The 19,991-nt window shown below is 46.8% G+C and overlaps 1 protein-coding gene across 2 annotated transcripts in view; it reads left to right on the top strand.

Moving 5' to 3' along the window:
* Nucleotides 1–19,991, top strand: part of VSTM4 (V-set and transmembrane domain containing 4) — a 95,775-nt gene that overhangs the window by 16,270 nt on the left and 59,514 nt on the right. For both annotated transcript variants that reach the window (XM_046028024.1, XM_046028023.1), the window contains exon 3: nucleotides 10,694–10,762. In XM_046028024.1, the coding sequence (XP_045883980.1) occupies nucleotides 10,694–10,762 (69 nt within the window). The remainder of the gene's footprint in view (nucleotides 1–10,693; nucleotides 10,763–19,991) is intronic.

Raw genomic sequence — 19,991 nt, 5'->3', positions numbered from 1 at the left:
GGTGTTGATTCAGACACCTCCAGACCAGCCCACTGGCCGTCTAGATAAAGCAGAATGTTCTTAGTAGAAGGCAGCACTGGAGGGAGAAAGTACAGCAGCTTTCTGCCCTGAGCCCCAGAAGGTCACTCTGTGGGACATTCAGAGAAGCACAGTGTCTAGGTGAGGACAAGCTGCAGTCACCTTGATCCCCAGAAGCCCCGTAAGCCTTGTGTCTTCTGCTTCAATAACAGTCATACGTAGGTAACATCTTCTTGCTTATTCATCATAAGCAGGTGAGATGCAGATGTGGGCCTCAGTGCGGGTGAGACACGATGAAGTGAAGAGCAGGGTAAGGTCCTGCTTGACCCCAGGGATAGCAGGGAGGTGGAGTTCTGAGTGCCTTGTACCCAGCACTGTGATTTAAAAATGTTGCAGTTAGCCAAACAACTGATCAGATGGAAACAACAGATCAGAATGGAAATGAAAGAGTATGAGTAGAAGTTTGGGGTACTACTCGATGGGGAGATGAAGCTGCTTGGTGAGGTCTTTTTTTTTTAATATTTTATTTATTTGACAGAGAGAAATCACAACTAGGCAGAGAGGCAGGCAGAGAGAGAGGAGGAAGCAGGCTCCCTGCTGAGCAGAGAGCCGGATTCCGGGCTCGATCCCAGGACTCTGGGATCATGACCTGAGCCAAAGGCAGAGGCTTTAACCCACTGAGCCACCCAGGTGCCCCTGCTCAGTGAGGTCTTAAGGGACAGCAAATTTAATTCCCCAGACCTCATAAAAAGTTACCCTTGATGGCTTTTCAGCCCAGTCCTGCCACCCACAGATTCAGAGGCAGACTGATACTCTGAACCAAAATGAATCTGCCTACTTTCAGATGGAGATGTCTTCATTAACAGTGAAAACGCTAATAATAGAAGCAATTTGCAAAGGCTGTCTCCTGCAATTTAATCAGTATCTGAGTCTGACCCCAAATAACATATTTTAATAAGCCAAATGGCTATTTGACTCAAGATTATATAAACAAGCTTTAAATGTAGGGAGTGAACAAAGCAAATGAAAAACTCTGTTACCCTAAAAGTATTTGGGGGCAAAGATGAAATTATAATTTCTCATTTGACTACTTAACCCCAAAATGTTAGAGGGAATTTAATAATTGGATCTGAAAGTACTACCACAGGGAACCCATATTTCAAGTTTCAGGGGAAGAAATTAAATAATTCCTTTTTCACTGGAGACACAGAGCAGATAATTAGGAGTGAGATTTACTAAACATTTAGTGCTACTGCTTAATTAAGCAAGCACATATCAAGATGTTGAAAGTGTCAACAGGTCCAGATCCTCAAAGGGGACGAATTGACAACAGGAGTGTAATTTAAACTACGCTTGAAACAAGTCTTCAGTGTGCCTACCCTCACTCCGACTGCCATGGTCTTGGAAGAATTTAAGAGACTGAAATCAAACTGAACACACATGAATTAAGCCCCGGGTTATGAGCCCGTTATCATTGCACCTACCTTAAAGAGAGGGATGGATGGGGAGGTCTTACCCCTTCTCTCGGCCCCAGCCTTGCCATCTGGAGGAGGAACGTGTAGATGAGGGCATAGATCTGAGAGATGCTATGGAGATAGCTAAGAAAAAGTGTGAACAGGCCATAGAGGAAAGTGACACTGCATGGGAGTAAAGGAGAGACAAGGATGTATTCTCAGGGGAAATGAGAAGGTCACCTGGAGGCTATAGGATTCTACTGGGCCATAGGGTGAGGGGGGCCAGGACAGCTGTGGTCCATGCCATGTCAAGAGACAAAATAGGCCAAGCAAAGGTTAGACGGGGGGAAGAGGGGGATGCAGGCGACTTGCTAGAGCTGGCTGCATGTTTGTGGTTGGTGAGGGCCGGGGAGGGGGCGGTCATGGTAAGAGCCAAGGTTGGCATGGTGGACCTAGCTAGAGATAACCTCGATTCCAGGGCCCCTGCCAGATTCTTCTGAAATGCATCCTCATAACTGACACAGGGCATGGTACATAGAAGGGCTCAGTGATTATATTTGGGGGGGGGCGGGGAGGGTGGGAAAGAAAGAATCAATGAGTGACCCAGGCTCTTTGGTAAAATACCATTTTAATTAATGGCAACAAGGAGTGTAAAGTGGAAGCAAGCAAATATGTAGACCTGGCCTTGTATCTGGAGAGCGCCAATTCCCAAGCCCTGCATTTCAGCGTTTCCTAATGGCTTTTGGGGGGCATACACTGGGCCTTTGTATTCCGTAGTAGATTCCATCTCCCAAGGCGACCTTCTTTTCCGACTGACTTGTCATAATGGGAAGTCTATTTAATCCGGGTCTTTGTTTGTTTGCTTGTTTGCTCTTTTGCTTTCCTTTATGTTTTAGAATTTGTCTTACAGTGGATGAGAAAGAAAAGCATGGCTTGAAATAGACGCAACTGGAACTTTTCCGTTTCTCATCAGCTGCTCCCTCTAGGTCACTCGGAGGTCTTACTCACATGCATGGCTTTGTCTGAGCCCCAAGAGAGACTGCCTTTGGCCTGAATCTTGGAGACACAAGGGGGAAGTGAAGCAATAGGGGAACTTCTGAAGGTCAGAGACAGAGAAAGTCTCTGTGTGTCCCTGGGGCTGCCCCTGCCTTCCCTCAGAATGCTGATCCAGTTATAAATAGTGGCGACACAGCTACATTTTTAACAGTTTTTTCCTTGGGAAACCGTCCCATCATTGAGTAAGAAGGGATCGTAAACTGAGTGTATGCATTTTTGAATTTGCAGCAAAAGTGTTGCCGCCTCTTTATTTTCTTTAAGGATCTTTCTTTGTGCGTATTTCATATCACCAGCCTCTTCTGGTCTCCTTTGATTTTCCCTCTTATTGACTTGTGCAAGATGCTGCTTAAGGAAACTGAGGCAGGGCAGTGTCTGCCATGTGGATTCCTGCAGCCCCGGGTGCCAGTCAGCGAGATCTACATGCCAGGGACCAGGGTTTTCAGTGGCTGTCCCTCTCCTTTCAGTTTCAGTGAGCTTAAGAATTGCCTTCTGCTTAAGATCTTGGGTCTTTCTGTCTCCATTCTGTAATGAACTAAGAACTCAGAGGCCATAAGATTAATCACAACAGACACCGAATTCATAACTCCTGGGCCCAAACTTTGCAGAGAAGTCAGGCTTAATGGCCCGGTGTACAGGTGCATTCCCATTGCTTTGGGGGAAGGCTTCCAGACGAAGAGAGGTGACTGTGTAGGATGGGTCCCTCCCTGGCCTTTCTTCCCAGCCTTCCAGAAGGTAATAGTGTCATCATCCCAGGACCAAGTTCCTTTTGGGAGGACTTGACCCACCAATACCAATGCTCGTGCTCATTCCATTCATTTGTTTGTTCAAAGTAACCTTGACTTAAAGCAGGCCCAGAAGGATTCTGAGAAGTGAAGGAGACAGGTGCAGTCCAGCAGTCACCTTCGGGTCAGCTGGGGGTGGTGGATAACAAGATGAAGGCGTGGGACACAGTGATGCTTTCTAAGGCAACACGTTGTGCAGGGAGGGAGAGCGTGAAATCCCAGGTCACCGTTGGAGCACGGTGTCCCTCACTCAGATTCTCTCCAGTTTTCAAGTTTGAGTCAGCCATTTGGGGAAACACATCAGTCGTTACAGATGGTCTGTTCTTTAGAAAGTAACTTCCTTGAAAACTATGTTCTTTTGTCCTTAGACATGCTATTTAAAGGGGCCTGTTTGGAGTTTTTGTAAACAACACTCATGCGATAGGTTTACTCCTTAGGTTTTGCTGTTACTTTTCTTTTTCCTGGATGAAAGGGAGAGAGGCATTATTTGAGTTTCAAGCTCAAAGACCCTGCCCTGGACTGGACGAGCAATGGAAGCCCCGGGTCTGGCTCCTGGTGTCTTGAATCCCCTCTCCCACGTCTCCTTGGACTCTGTGCTCCTCTCTCTACTCAGAGCGTGCGAGGCAGGGCTTCTCTAAGTGGAATCCCGAGACCCCGAGCCTCAGGCTTTCCTGAATGACGTGCTCCCCGACCGTGCACATTCCTAAGCCCGCCCCAAATTTCTCATCAGACGCTCAGGGGTGATGCCTGGGAATGTTCATTTTAGCAAGAGTCCCAATGAATTCCCCTGCACACCAAAGTTTTAGAAATCTTGATCTTTGGGCACTAAATAAAGGTAGCATTCTCTATGACTAAAATCTGTGTATGTAATCTGAGAGGATACTTAAACCCAGCCTGAAGGACAGTGGGACTAGAAAGGTGAAGGTACGTCACTTGAACTCAGGCTGGCCTGTCCTGTGTCCCTGCAGCATTCTCAGTTCTCTGGCTGTGCCGCGGACCCTTCTACACTCCTCTCCATCAATATCTGCATTCCAGAAGGCCTTCCTTATTAGAAACGTGCTTTGCACCTTCCTTTGGATGTAACCCATGGCTCCAATTTAAGCTGCTTTAATTGTAGCATCTTTTGTTAAAGGAACTGGGGACACAGGGAGAGCAGATGAGAAAGAGTTTTGGAAGAAAGGGAGCCTTTCCAAGGCCCTTAAAAATTGTCAGCCACCTGTTCTATGGATGATGGGGTCAGTGCAGGTCCAGAGAAGGGTGTCAGTATGATCTGTGAAAAGGAGACCAGGAGGGGAATGGGAGCCCCTCAGCCGGGAGGGCATTGTCTCAGGGGCTCGGGGACACAGTCTGCTGCAGCCTGTGAAACCGTCCTCCCCAGGGGAGTTGGCAGGACATTCTGTCCAAGTTAGCAATCAAGCCTCTCAGTTTTCACACCTCTTTGAGTGATGGTTTCCCCACGGGTCTCATCGCAGGGGGCTTGACTAAGATTCTTTCTTTGCAACCTGCTTTTTCCAGACCGGAAAAAACTGATAGGATCAGTTTGTCTGGATGCCTCTGGGCTGCGTTCTTCCAGACTGTTTGATCCGGCGGCCACTTCCAACCAGTTCTTCCCGGAGCGGCCAAGACAGAGTGGATCTCACAACTTGCTCCTTCTGAGATTGATCTGATTTCTGCCGTCTTGGCTAGAGGCCCCCAGACAGCCAGCAGCTCCATCATCCTGGCCCGGGGAGGTCACACAGGCTCTGCCCACTGGGCACTGGGGTCCCTAGAAATTATAAAGCAGTCAGTAGGTCAGTGGATGACCTAGCTTTGAGTGCTCTTGTTTTCGCTACTGTGAGCCCAAACCGATCGAAAAATGAGCCCAAGTCAGACAGAGATAAAAATGCCCACTTTATTCTGGATAAAGGTATCCTAAGAAAAGTGGTCTGGTGCTGAGGTCTAATTGGACTTCCTTTTGCTCTCCTAATCAGTTGCACTACTCCTCGGAAGCCTCCCCCAGGCCCAGCAGGGTGGCCCGGGGCCCCCCACTTCATGGCTGGAGATGGTCCTTGCAGGTAGGATGAAAGAGGAGCGTGTACCTGAGTGGCCACAGACAGAGCTCCCCGGGAAGTAGGGTTGGCATCACTCTCAGCAGCCGGGGTAATGAGACCTTCCTGAGGGGGCACACACTGCCTATCCCCTCGTCAGCTATTTGCTGAGAGCACAGTCTCAGAACATGTACAAGACCGAGACTGCCTTCAGCAGGGGCTTGACCACATTCATCCACCCAGAGAGGGGCGGTGTGTCAGAAGCTCGCCTGGATCAGGGACTCCTCCCCAGCCCCCTTGCCAGGGGGAGTAGGAGGGTGAGTGGATGTAGGAGGGGAGAGAGGGCCAGGCAGGGATACTCAAGTAACATGCTCCATTCTGGGAAGGGACGGAAGTGCTATTCCTCCTCCGGACCTCAGATCCCAGCACAGAGGATGAGCCTCCTATTCCCTTTCATGACCCTATAAGACAATCCATTGATTAAAAGGCTGATTGAATGCATGTGAATTCCTAATCTTGGAGGGATTGCGCTGGGAATTCCCCCAATCTTAGGTAGCTATCAGGATGTGTGAGGACTTTCAGCTCCCCTGAGCTGATTGATACTTGGAAAAAGCCAGCACTTTGGGTATGAAAGCGTGCTTATTGCCTTCCTCCCAGTTGTCTGGGAGTCCAGCCGGGATCACCAAGTAAGGCAAATGCAGTTGAAAGTGATAAATTTATGGAATCTTGTTTAAAAGGCTGCAGCCTTCTGATGGCTTAATTCATCCGAAGCCTTTACAAATGTTGGATGATCAAGAAACTGGCATTTTATTTCTAAAAGTCTTTGATCAGGGTGAATAACCTATGGTTGGGAAATTTGCCACTCTTTCCATGGTGAAGCAGAATGTTTCCTTGAAGCATTTTATCCTCCTCCGGATGTACCCTGCAATGTCCTCTTCCACTCAGTGTCTCCAGGCTTGCTTCTCTAAATCTGTGCCTGCCCTGTGCAGCTGTGCCGTGAAGGAGCTGCACTGCTCAAGTTGCAGACCCACTTCTTGTCCACTGAAAAGCCCTTCCTCCACCGGTCCTGCACTGTGTTTCCTTACAGTGTCTGGCCTCAGACACAAGGTTTGACAATGTATCAAATTCACTTTGAGATAGCAGGGTATTAGCAGCTGAAACAAGATCATTATGGCAAAACCTTGGACAAATTTCTGAAGCTCAGAAGGAGTCTATGGAACAAATAAAGTTATGACCCATGTTGCTAATCATATGCAAACAGATTTGCTGCTTTTTCCCATAAAACAATTGCGCTGCGGGGAAATGAGGAGCATGCATTAATTCATTGGGTAGAGCCCTGTTAGCTTAGAATCCCAGTTTGTTGGCTTTTTCAGTGCAGGTCTCTGTAAATTGGTTAGGGACACCTTGTTATCTTGTATCCTAAGTAAGGCAAAGCCATTGTTATTAACTACAGCAAAGGCCCATAATTTCTGGGGGAAAAAAAGAGAAAGAAACAGAAGAATGAAGAAAAAGTTGTCCGAAGATGCCTGCCTTTGCTAGGACAGTAGTAGCCCTTTTGAGCTGTAGGCATTTAGCGACAAGGACAAGGAACTGTTTCTTGGGGACCATTTGGACGACTGAAGATTCACACAGTGAAACAAAGGACTGAAAACAAAGAATGGTGCTGGAATCAGGTACAGGAATTAGAGCTGAGAAGAAAACAGACAAAAATCCCTTTTCTCTTTTTTATTTTTTTATTTGACAGAGAGAAATCACAACTAGGCAGAGAGAGAGGAGGAAGCAGGCTCCCTGCGGAGCAGAGAGCCCAATGCGGGGCTCGATCCCAGGACCCTGAGATCATGACCTGAGCCGAAGGCAGAGGCTTTAACCCACTGAGCCACCCAGTTGCCCCCCAAAATCCCTTTTCTAATGGAGCTAACTCTGTTGCGAATAAAAATGGCTCACTTCATCTTGGACCTTGTTCGAAGCACTTCACATATATTAACGCGTTTGACTCACATGTCCTTTAAGAGCAGGCATTTGTCATCCCTATTTGTGAAACTAAGGCACTGGGAAATCAAGCAACTTGCCCAAGGTTACACAACCAGTAAATGGCAACTTGTTTTGTTTTTTGTTTGTTGTTTAACCCGAGGTTTATTAGTGCATCTCAAACTTTAAAGTTCATATGATTGATCCTGGGTATTTGGTTTAAAAGCAGCTTCTGGTCCAGTAAATCGGGCTTGGGGACCCTGGAATTCGGCACTTCCAACACGCCCCCAGGTGACAGTGCACTGCGTGGCTGCGGGCCACATTTGGAGTGGGGAGGCTCTGGATGATCACGGGCATGCTGGATCTCCTGAAAACTCAGCTCCTAGGAGATAATCTCTCTTTCCTTTCTGCTTTCTTTGTGTCTCTTTATGGTTATCCTAGCCTCTGCTCAATTTGTTGAAGTTATGAAAGCCCTTTCAAGCTAATTCAGAAGAAATGTAGGGATAAATTTAGGGATATGGAGCTCATAAAATGCAGGGATAGCAGCCACCTTACATCAGCCCTCTTAGGGCCTAGAGCTCCAGCAAGATCAAGCCCTCAGCCCCACGAGTCCTCTCACTTCGTGTCCCCTCGTGGGTTCTGCCTCTGCTCCATTCCACTTGCCTGTTTTTCCAATATGGCTGCCGCCCAGAAGTCCACAGGCTCTTTCAACCTCAGGGCCCACAACAACCCTTATATACTATGTTTCTTATTTTAAATTCTTGAAGGAAGAGTCTGATTGATTGCACCTGCAGTCAGCTGTGGGTGGAGAAATTAAGCAGGATGATGATGGGAAAATTATGTGACTTATTGAATATTATATACAAGACCAAGAATTCATTCCTGGAGGGCCAGACTGCTTACTTTGTGGACTCAGAAAGAAACAGATTATCCATTTATTTACTAGGCACTTACTAGCTACCAGGCAGTCTACCAAGTGATGGGGATATAGAGATAGAAGATACATTTTAAGGAATTTAGGTTCTAATGGGAGAGTTCTTCAGTAGTGGCAGACTAGCTTATAACAGATCAAAGTCTGCCTTCTGAGAGCAATTAGAAAGTAGAAAAAATCATATGGTCTCACTTATTTGTGGAGCCTAACAAATAACATGGAGGACATGGGGAGATGGAGAGGAGAGGGAGTTGAGGGAAATTGGAAGGGGAGATGAACCATGAGAGACTATGGACTCTGAAAAACAACCAGAGGGTTTTGAAGGGGCGGCGGGGGGGGGGGGGGTGTTGGGAGGTTGAGGAACCAGGTGGTGGGTAATAGGGAGGGCACCTACTGCATGGAGCACTGGATGTGATGCCAAAACAACGAACACTGTTATGCTGTAAATAAACAAATAAAAAAAAAAAAAGAAAGTAGAAAAAAAGAAATGTAGATTTCAGTTGTACCAATTACACACTTATATATCATAAATACATTTCTATTGCACAATTATATATATTTTAGCTATCCTAATTTGTCTCTGAAGGACTATCTAAATAGAGCATAGGGAAGAGTAGTTAGTGACCCCAATTGTTGGAGACACTTAACTCTTTGAGAAATTCCATCATACTTAAGCAGTTAAGAGAAGCTATGCAGAAGGTATCAATCAGGATGCATGAGAGGCAAGCAGAACTTTTGGCAATTTTAACAATTAGAAGGGCCCTGGTTGATACTCTAGGCTTCTCACTGAGGATCCCTTAAGTAAGGGCAAACCAGAGATAGTCTAGACGATATAAAACTGAAACCCAGACTCTAGACAGTTGAAATCCTGATTGGATTAGATGTTCTCTCTACTTTTACCAATTACCAGGAAGATTTTTAAAAAGTGTTTAAGATTTTATTTTTAAGTAAAAAATATATCTAAGATCTTATTTTTAAGTAAGCTTTACACCCAATGGGGGGCTTGAACTCACAACCCTGTGATCAAGAGTTGGACACTCTACCCGCTGAGCCTGCCAGAGACCCCGGAAGATAAAATTTTGCTTAGTTTTCTAAAGTTTTCTATATAAAATGTCTGGCATTCAATTAAAAGAAAGTGCTAAGATACAGCAAGGGACATGATCAAAAGCAAAGACAGATAACAGAAACAGGTCTATGGGTGATGCAGATATGAAAGTCATCAGGCCCGTGCATTAAAATAAGGTGATTAATATGGTTGCAAAATTAGGTGACAAGCTGGAGAAATTTGTCGGGAGCTGGGATTTATAAACTTGAATAAATTAATTAAATATAAAAAAGAATTAATGGATGGTTTTATCACATGGGAAGACTGGCGATCTGCAAGATGGGTCAACAGGAAATACCCAGTATAAGGCCTAGAGAAGTAAAAAGATGAAAATTCAGATTGAAATTCATGACAATATAATACAAAATTTTGGGGAGGGACAGTAAATAGTTTCAGATGATCTCTGCCATAGGCCTTACCTCTCTGATTCAATCTCTATTCCAACCTCCTTCTCTTTCTATTCAGGTGCTAGATTTTCTTCTCTAGAATTCTCCAGTGTGGTAGCCACAGGCCTTTTTATTTTAATTAAAATAAAATTAAAAATTCAATTCCTCAGGCCCATGTGGACCAGCCACACTTCACATTCTCAATTAGCTACGGGCGGCCATTTCCTTCATCCTGGAAAGTTCTATCAGACAGTAATCTCATTCCTTCACATTTTGCTTTTTTTGGTCAGCTTAATTTTTACCCATGATTAAATTACCCTTATGCATGGAACCTTTCCATGCTTCCATTCTCTTTTGTGTAGTATTCAAAGTTTTACACTGTATAGCTCAGTTCTGTTTCCTGACTGCTGGGAGCAGGCTCAATAAGTTCAGTGATCAACTATGACTAAAAGTGAAAAAAATAATCTCAAAATCAGATGCCTCCTGCTGTGTGTGACTGTCTGGCATGGAGTGGTGTTCAGAGCCCAGACCCTGGGCCATCAGATGACTTCAGGCTCCTCTGTCTAGGGGTACTTGGCAAGTGCACCATACTTAGAAAGATGTCCACTAATATGGTCAAATAAATGTTTTGGTTCTTAGAATTCTCACTGGGGAACTCTGTAGTTGACAAGTATGTGGAGCAAGTGGAACTTCTACTGTGTTCAGTCCCAGCTTTGTCATTTATTGGCTTTTAAACAAAGACAACCTACTTTCCCCCCGCTGGAGCCTCCAGTGTGGTGTGTCAGGCATTGTACCTCTCCCTCATGTGTGAGTTGTGATAATTAAATGTGGTTCTGCAAATGGCAAAATTGCTTTGTAAATGTCAGGGCCGCTCACACCATATGGTATTATTTTGGATCACAGTGTGGGCCGGGTCCATAAACTACTACACTTAACGCTATGCCATTTCTTTTTTTTGTCTTACAGTGATTTCTCTCAAAGCTTCTGAAGATTCATCCTTTGAGAAAAAGAAAGAGACCTGGGCATTTTTTGAAGGTAGACCTTGCATGTTTCTTTATTATAAGATGCTCCTCACTTTTAAAGAATAAGAAAGGAATAAAATGGGAAGAAAGCGTAACCAAACTCAAGGGGGTCACCACTTGGGATACACCAAATTGAACACAACCAATATTGGAAGTGAAGGACTTTTTATTACTTGTTACAAGTTAGGGAACAGGGAAATAGTTCTCAAAGCACCGTCTCCCTGACGGAGTTAGTACAAGAACCTTTTATTCAGTGTGTTAGGGGTTGGGGCAGGGAGCTGCCATTGGTACGGTTGGATGAGTCGCGCATGTCTAGCACGTCAGCACGCTAGTACGTAACGTACCTAGTATGTTCTAAAAAATGGCAGGACACTCTGCCCATAGGATGTGATGTTAGTATAATAAGCTAAAGGTAACCTTTGAGTTACCTTTGAGGTCAGCTCACGGGGGCTTCTGTGGAGGTCCTCAGCTCTAGCCTGGCTCACCTAGCTCCCATGTGGGCTGTTAGCAGAGACACACCGAGCAAGTGGGTTTCAGGTGAAACACCTAGTTGTGCATCTCCTTGGCTGGAACTGTTGGTTCTGTGAAACAAAACACAGTCCTTCCCTGCTTTTGTCCCTTCCCTTCCCACCTCCTGCTGATAGCTTCCATCCCTCTTATTTGAGTAACTTCCTATTGCATTTAACCAACAAAAAGGATCCTGACTTCTTAGTTGTGCTATGACATCAAGTTGTTTTCTTTCTTTCTTTTTTTATTAATTTATTTGAGAGAGAGAGAGAGAAAACATGAGCAGAGGGAGGGTCAGAGGGAGAGGGAGAAGCAGACTCCCCACCAAGCAGGGAGCCTGATGCAGCACTTGAACCCAGGACTCCAGGATCATGATAACTGAGTGAGCCCCTCAGGCGTCCCTTAAGTTGTTTTCTTATCTTAAATTTACTTAAGAGAAGGGTGGGAGGGGACTCCTGGGTGGCTCAGTCGGTTAAGCGTCGACTCTTGACTCTTTATTTCTGCTCAGGTCATGATCTCAGGGTCGTGAGATTGAGCCCCGCATTGGACTCAGCTCAGAGTCTGCTTGTCCCTCTCCCTTTCCCTCTGCCCCTCAACCCATTCGTGCTCTCTCTCTAAAAAAAGTAAGTAAAATATTTTGAAAACCCCCAAATACACACACACACACACACACACACACACACACACACGTATAGATAGTAGAGAGAGAGTGTGTGTGTGTGTGTGTGTGTGTGTGTGTGTGTGTGTGTGTGTGTAAGGTGGGAATCCCTGTTGGTATCAGCCCATGGGTTTTGAAAGAGTAGAGACAAAGCTCCAAGCTCCAGAATTCCTACTCCTAAGTGATTTTAGGGAGGGATCTTCAAGTACTGTACAATGAAATGCCCCTACCGTGGCAAATTTTATCTCCAGTTTCTTACAGAGTTTGGGATTCTAGAAATAGGTTGAGAACCTTCAGCAAGTGGTTTTCAACCCATGTTAGAGTCCCCTGGGGAGCTTTAAAAACACTGATGCATCTCTGGACATTCTGATTGAACTGGAACAGGTTCAAAGCTCTCCAGGTGCTCCCAGCAGGAGCCCTGGCTGGTCCCAGGCCAGCAGCAGCAGCATTACCTGGGAGCCTGATACAAAGGCACAGTGCCGGGCCCTCCTTCATGCACAAGATCAGAAACACTAGGGTGGTGCCCAGAAGTCTGGGTTTTCACAAGACCTCCGGGGCGGATTCTGCTGCACTCAGATTGGGGTTCGAGGGGGTTGGGCCCCTCCAGGGTACATTTGCCAGTTATGGATATATTTTTGGTTGCCACAAGTAGGCTTTCGATGCTCTTGGCATCTACGGGGTAGAGGCCAGGGGTGCTGCTAAACATCCTAGCAATGCCCGCATAGGTCAGCTTCCCACAACAAGGAAGTCTTTGGCCCCAAATGTCAAGAGTGCCGAGGCTGAGAAACCTTGCCATACTGAGAGTGAGGAGAGTTCACAGGAATTATTATCACAAAGTGGGGGAGGATTATGACCAGAAGCAATGAAAGAATGTCCTTTGTGAGTCCTGGGCAGAGCCTTTGGCCAGTGAAAAACTGATGAATGTCAAAAGGTGATCAGGAAATCCTGAAAGATTACATGTAGGGAAGGCATGGCATTTATGGGTGATGAATCCCCTTGCCGAACAGATCTTGGGAGATGTGTGTGCCTTGGGGGTTCCCCTCACCTTTAGTTAACTCACAGATGTGCTGCAAGGAGATCATGCCCCATGGGAGGGGGGCACTTGGATCCAAACCCACCCGGTTCCTCTTCTGATAGCCAGTTAAATGTAGTGGGTGGAGACAGTTTCTCTCTTAGATGTAATCACAGTTGTGAACATTATTTGCAACTAAGAAGTGTCACCCAGATAGGAGACTGGGATTCATTGTTTTGCCATAAAATATTTTCTTTGTGAGACTGCACTTTCATTCAGTAGTGATTCCTTGTCTTCCCTGCCTTTTCTTTTCTTTTTAAGAATATTTATTTATTTATTTATTTGACAGACAGAGATCACAAGTAGGCAGACAGGCAGGCAGAGAAAGAGGGCGAAGCAGGCTCCCTGCTGAACAGAGAGCCCCATGTAGGGCTCTATCCCAGGACCCTGAGACCATGATCTGAGCCAAAGGCAGAGGCTTTAACCCACTGAGCCACCCAGGTGCCCACCCCCTCAGCTTTTCATTCAGGGCCTATTTTTTAGCAAGGAGATGAAAGGAACTTTACTCCATGGAGTGAAGCAGTAGAAAAAAGCAATTGATTTACTCCATGTTTTGGGGAGCTGTTCCATAACTGAGGCCCAATGGTGGGGGAGAAGTATGGAGACATCCAGGGCATCCCTAAGGTAGGTCACTGGCAGCTGTGACATCGGGAGCCTTGTTTATCATCAGATGCATAAGGATCTCCTGGGGGGCTGTTAGTGACCTGGATTCTGGGCTCCCCACCGAGAATCTGATTATTGCATTTAGGAAGGGAGCAAAACATTTGTACTGGGGCCCAGGGTGTTTCCCCAGTGCAAATGGTCTGAGGACTGTATTTAGAAATAACCCATGGTACGGGGATTGGAGGGGCTAGCTTAGTCAGTTAAGCTTTTGGCTCAGGTCATGATTTCAGGGTCCTGGGATAGAGCCCCGTATTGGGCTCAGCAGGGAATCTGCTTCTCCCTCTGCCTCTGCCCCTGCTCACACACACACACTAACACACACACACACACACAAACACACACATACACACACACTCTCTCTCTTTCTCTCAAACAAATGAACAAAATCTTAAAAAAAAAATACCCATAGTACAGAAAGCAAGACTCCATATATCTGGGAAGACTGCAGCACGTGGTCCCAGCCCGCCTTGCAGCATCATCAGCATGTCTAAAACGAGTGTGTAATTAATGGTACTTGGTAATTCACATGTAGCTTTTGACTCTCAGGGTCACTCTTAACCTAGCTCTCTACACAAAATTCGTAGGCCAATGTGGGCTTCCTTCTCCACATAGAATTAGGTCCCTTCAGAAAAGAGCTAGAGTCCTTGCTCTGTCTAATGCCACAGAGCAGCTGTTTCCAGAGCTTTCTTTCCCTGTGATTCCGGCAGCAGTGGCCTTGTGTTTTGCTTTCTTAACCCAGCCACGGTGTCAGTGAGGCCAGGGGTACAGATGAAACTCCCTGGCGCCTGATGCCGGGCCTTTGCCCTTTTGTTCCTGGATGGGAGAGCTGATGAGGGATGGCCGTCTCCTGGGGCTCCGCTCCATGGGCCACATGCCCGCAGCACAAAACCCAGCATTGTCAGACCGCTTGGTGAAGTGCTGCAGTGAGTTAAAATCCCTCAGGGCTGTTGCTCAGGTTGGCTGCACAGATCCGAGATCCTGGCGTTTGCATTTTCCCTGGAAGAGTAGAGGACGGACATGGACTTTCTGGAGTCAGCGGTCTGGGAGAGTGGCTTCCTTCACTGCACGGAGACATGCTGGGGTCGCCGGGTTTCAGAGAGGCCGAATATCCCAGCTGGCCTCCGGGTTGCCCAGCAACAGGTGCTGCCTGCTGTGGCTGGGGCCTCTGCTGGGCCTGCCCTGCGGTGGCTTGGTGTTCTGGGAGGGGGATCTGGCACTAGCTCTCTGTGCCCCACCCCGCCCTCGGCCTCCCTGCCGCGTGAGTGTCCCTCTAGCCTGCCAGCCCCACCATCTGCTTCGGGGAGGCCTGGGCTGGGGCAGGAGGGACATTTTCTGCATGGCAGCTTGCAACTGAGCCTAAAAATGACATCAGTGCCTTTGAAAGTCTGGTGGCAGAAGAGAAAGCTGCACATGAGTTTGAGGGACATAAAAGATTTTTAGAATGGTTTTGAGGGCGCAGGTACACGTGGTGTTTGAAAAGCTAACCCCAGGTTCAGTTTAGTGCAGATTTTTTGTTCGATTTGGATCTGAAGGCTGTGGATTCAGCCTCCAGACAAGGATTGTTTGGCCCGGTCTGGTCTGGGTTTTAAAACCTTTAAGCCTACATTTATAATTAGAGAGGTATATACGAGGAAGTTAAGGGAAAGTGGGAGATAAGGCAGCACAGGCTGGGCTTTCAGGCTGAGGATAGCTGTCCTGAGCAGAGTGGCCGCTGCCTGTGTGGGGCACAGCCCAGCTTTGCTGTCGCTTGCCCAGTGGCAAGGTGGTGCTCCATCTAGGTGTTTGTGACCCTGGCTGAAATGGCTCAGCGTTTTATCTGTTTGCAGAGAAAACTGGGGCCAGTGATTTCAGTGTTTTGGGTAGATGAAACTGGACATTGTCTTTATGCAGCAAAAGGACTCTTGGAAGAGAGGGAAAAATCAGAACTCTGAGGTCTTGGGTGTTACCCCATCCAGAGAAACTCAGATGTTCTGTTTGAGCTTTTCTCCTCCTGCAAGGTGACACTTGCTCAGGTTCCTGGAGCTTCAGGAATGCAACAGAGAGAAGGTGTGATTGCTCCTGAGGCTGTGGGGATGCACACACAGGCGGCCGGTGCCTGCCGGCCAGTGTTCCCAACCCATGGGTCTGCGTGTTTGTCGGTGTAGCTGAGCCTTCCGGACTGGCCAGATGTTTTATGTCTGCAGCCAGGGCTGCCTGGGGAGAGCCCCCTCCATGCCACGTCGTAGAGGCTGTGATCTGAAACCAGAACTCGGGCCTCTCAGAGCCCCTCGCCTCCTGCCGGGGCAGAGCGGGCCACAGATGTCTACAGCGTGCTTCTGGGGACGCTTGTGGGAGATTCTCACCACGACCTTGTCCCCACTTGATTGCTACAGTTTCCAAACCAAGGAAAAGGCTCCAATGAAGGGGGAGCTCGTGGTGGACGCTGCCCTGCTCCAGTGATCCAGAAACTTCATTCAGTTGAGACGGTTTGTCTCTCCAACGAAGGATGAGACTGAAGCTGGATCGCCCTTGTCTTTTTGGTCCGGAGGCCCGCATCTTTGGAGTCCTGTCGAGGTGGATGCTGCGTCCTCTTGCCCCACGTCTGTGTGCCTGGCAACGGGGCTGAACTATTTGCCATCCTCTCATGCCAGAAATGACTCCACAGTCCTGGTTCCTGAACAGTTTGCTTAACCCCTGTAAATCCGGACTGGCTGTGTGCTCTCCGTGTTCTGGCCCATCCTGCGTCCTGTCATGAATCCTGGTCTGTGACCCCTGCTCTAGCTCTCAGAATTGCATTGTTTGAATGGAGACCTGAGCCCCTAACTCTGACCACTCAGAGCTCTCACCGAGTGAATCTACAAAGCCCACGTGTCTGAGACAAGGTGTCTATACAGAAAGGCAGTTTTGATTTTTGTTGTAGGAGAGGGTTTCCGCTATCTCTGTCTCAGACCCCTCACATGCCGTTGAACTCCTCAACCCCTCTCATCAGGCTCAGCCCGCACCATCCCACTGAACTGGTTTTCCCCCAGGACTTTACCAGTAACTTCCAAGAAGGAAAACCCAGTGGATGTTTTCTAGCAGCACCTGCTGCTATGAAAGAATCTTTAGCATCTACTCTCTTGGCTTCTAGAACTCTCAACTTCAGTTTTCCTGTGCTTCTGTGACTGGCTCCCAGCTCTCTCTGCAGCAGACTCTTCCTACCCAACTTCCTGCTCCCTTAAATATTAGGGCAGGTGTTCCCTTCCCCTGAAGCCTTATCCTACTGTGCTTTCTACTTCTTTTACTTTTAGTTCAGGCTCTTAAGTTCCATGAAGAGAAATCTTCTCAGATTAGCTTAGGCAAAAATGTTGAGTGAACCTAAGACCACGGGAGGACCTCTTGCACTCTGGCTCAGAGACTACACTGAGCCTCCTGGCCTGTAGACCAGGGAAGAGAGAGTCAAAAGGAGGCTGAGATGTCTGATTCCACCCCATCCTCCCTCTTCCTCTCTCACTGACCATGGCCTTACCTGCGTCTCCAGCTCTCTGTAACCAGCCATTCCCTGCTGCCCCTCCCAGAATGCTTGCTTTTTCCATTTGGACACTTAACTACCTGCTTCTCCAGGTCCCAAGGACTTTGCAAAGGTGCATTCCTTTTGACTTAGCAATTCCAATTCTAGGAACTTCATCTTAAAAACCTAATATGCGTTAAGGTTTGAGTCTGCAAATGTTCATCCTCCTTATTTATTATAGGGAGAAGTTAGAAACACTTTGTGTGGTCAGTAATAAGGTCCCATGAAGCCACTTCTATTAATCTAATGCATTTTTTTTTTACTCTGTTTCTCTCTGTATCTTTATTCTTTCCATACATTTTTGCATTTTCTGTGTTTTTTTTTTTTTTAAAGATTTTATTTACTTGACAGAGAGAAACACAGTGAGAGAGGAAACACAAGCAGGAGTAGTGGAAGAGGGAGAAGCAGGCTTCCTGCTGAGCAGGGAGCCTGATGCGAGGCTCGATCCCAGGACCCCGGGACCATGACCTAAAGCAAAGGCATACACTTAACGACTGAGCCACTTAGGCGCCCCTTCTGTGTTTTCTTAAATATGACTCAGCACGGAGCTCCAGTCCTCTTTGAAGCTCTTTGTGACCTCCTCAGACTGGTTGAGTTTCTTCTCTGTGTGTTTCTGACACTAGGCACACCCTTCTGTTGTTACAAATGACATGCCACTCTCTGATTTCTTGATGAGACTTTAAAATGTCCATTGTTCTATCTCTTGTACTTAGGAGAGTGCTGAACATGGCTGATAATGAATGTCTGTTGGCTCAAGATATTTAAGTGGGTAGGGAAATATTTTTGCCAAGTTCAAACGTCTGTAGCTTTTTTTTTTTTTTAAAGATTTTATTTATTTATTTGTCAGAGAGAGAGAAAGAGCAAGCACATGCAGACAGAGTGGCAGGCAGAGACAGAGAGAGAAGCAGGCTCCCTGCCAAGCAAGGAGTCGAATGTGGGACTCGATCCCAGAACGCTGGGATCATGACCTGGGCCAAAGGCAGCCGCTTAACCAACTGAGCCACCCAGGCGTCCCACGTCTGTAGCTTTTTGCTGCAGAGAAGGGTAAACAATGCCTTTGGCTTCCCTTTCCCTTTCTGAGCAGTCGGCATTTGATCAATCAGATTGGTGATGAAGTTGATCATAGGAGTTGAGGAAACGGATGTATGTTGTTAAGGGCTCAAGGTTGGTGTTTGCCCCAAATTCACATGTTGAAATCCTAGCCCCTACTATGACCGTATTAGGAGGCAAGGCCATTGGGAAGTGATGATGTCATGAGAGTGGAGCCCTCTGAATGGGATTATTTGCCCTTCTAAGACGAGACCCCATTAAGAGCTTGCTTATTGTCTCTCTGTTCTCTGCCATGTGGGGACACCAAGAAGAAATGTCCACAAACCAGGAAGGGAACTCTTACCAGTTACCGATTCTGCCAGCATCTTGCTCCTGTGGGAAGTGTATGTTTATTGTTTAAACTGCTCAGTGGGGGGGCGCCTGGGTGGCTCAGTGGATTAAAGTCTCTGCCTTAGGCTCAGGTCATGATCCCAGGGTCCTGGGATTGAGTCCCACATCGGGCTCTCTGCTCAGCGGGGAGCCTGCTTCCTCCTCTCTCTCTGCCTGCCTCTCTGCCTACTTGTGATCTGTCTGTCAAATAAATGAATAAAATCTTAAAAAACAAACAGAAAACCAAACAAAAAACAAAAACAAAAAACTGCTCAGTCGATGGTATTTTGTTATAGTGGCCTAAATTGACTGAGACAAAGATGATCATGAAAAAAAAATAGAGATAATTGTAGATTAACATGTATTTCTAAAAAATGATACAGGGATCCCCTGTACCCATTTGTGCCCTTAACCCAGTTTCTCCCAACGGTAACATCGTGCAGAACTCTAGTATAACCCGGCAACCAGGATATTCCCCTCCCCACAAGTGTTTCTTAGAGCCAAACCCAGGTTCCTCCCATCAGCTACTCGCTGCTTAAACTCTGGCAATCATTAATCTGTTCTCCATTTCTGTAATTTTGCCATTTGAGGCCATTATATAAATAAAATGATACAGTATGTAGCCTTCTGGAATTTCTGCCCCCCCAACCCCCACCCCCGCACTTAGCATCATTCTCCGGAAGTTCCATATTGCTGCATCCCTTAGTAGCCTGTGGTGTGTATGAGCATAGTTTGTTGAGCCGTTCACCTCCCGAAGGACATCTGGGCAGGTGCCAGTTTCCGGCTACTGCAAATAAAGCTGCGATTTTGTGTGAACTGAAGTTTTCATTTCTCTGGGGGCATTTGTCCCAGAGCAGTTGCTGAGTTGAAGGGAATTTGTAGATGTATCTTTTTTTTTTTAAATATTTTATTTATTTATTTGACAGAGATTTCAAGTAGTCAGAGAGGCAGGCAGAGAGAGAGGGGGGAAGCAGGCTCCCCGCTGAGCAGAGAGCCTGATGCGGGCCTTGATCCCAGGACCCTGAGATCATGACCTGAGCCGAAGGCAGAGGCTTAACCCACTGAGCCACCCAGGCGCCCTGTAGATGTATCTTTTATGAAACTGTTTTCTGGAGGCGCTGTACCATTTTATATTCTCACCAGCAAACTGGTCTCCAATGACCCAGTTTATTCACAGCCTTCCTGGCATTTGGTATTGTTGCTATTTTTTATTTTATTGGTTTTGATGGGTGTGTGAGATATCTCGGCATGGTTTAAACTTGCACTTCTCAAACGGTTGAGGAAGTTGAACATCTTCTCATTAACTTATTTGCCTCCTGTATGTTCTCTTTAGTGAAATGTCTCTGGTTCTGCTTATTTCCTAGTAGGATTGGTTGTTCATTTTTTTACTGTTG

Source organism: Meles meles, chromosome 13, assembly GCF_922984935.1.
Source record: "Meles meles chromosome 13, mMelMel3.1 paternal haplotype, whole genome shotgun sequence".
NCBI lineage: Eukaryota > Metazoa > Chordata > Mammalia > Carnivora > Mustelidae > Meles > Meles meles.
The sequence above is the reverse complement of the archived record's forward strand: the minus strand, read 5'-3'. Positions and strand labels throughout refer to the sequence as shown.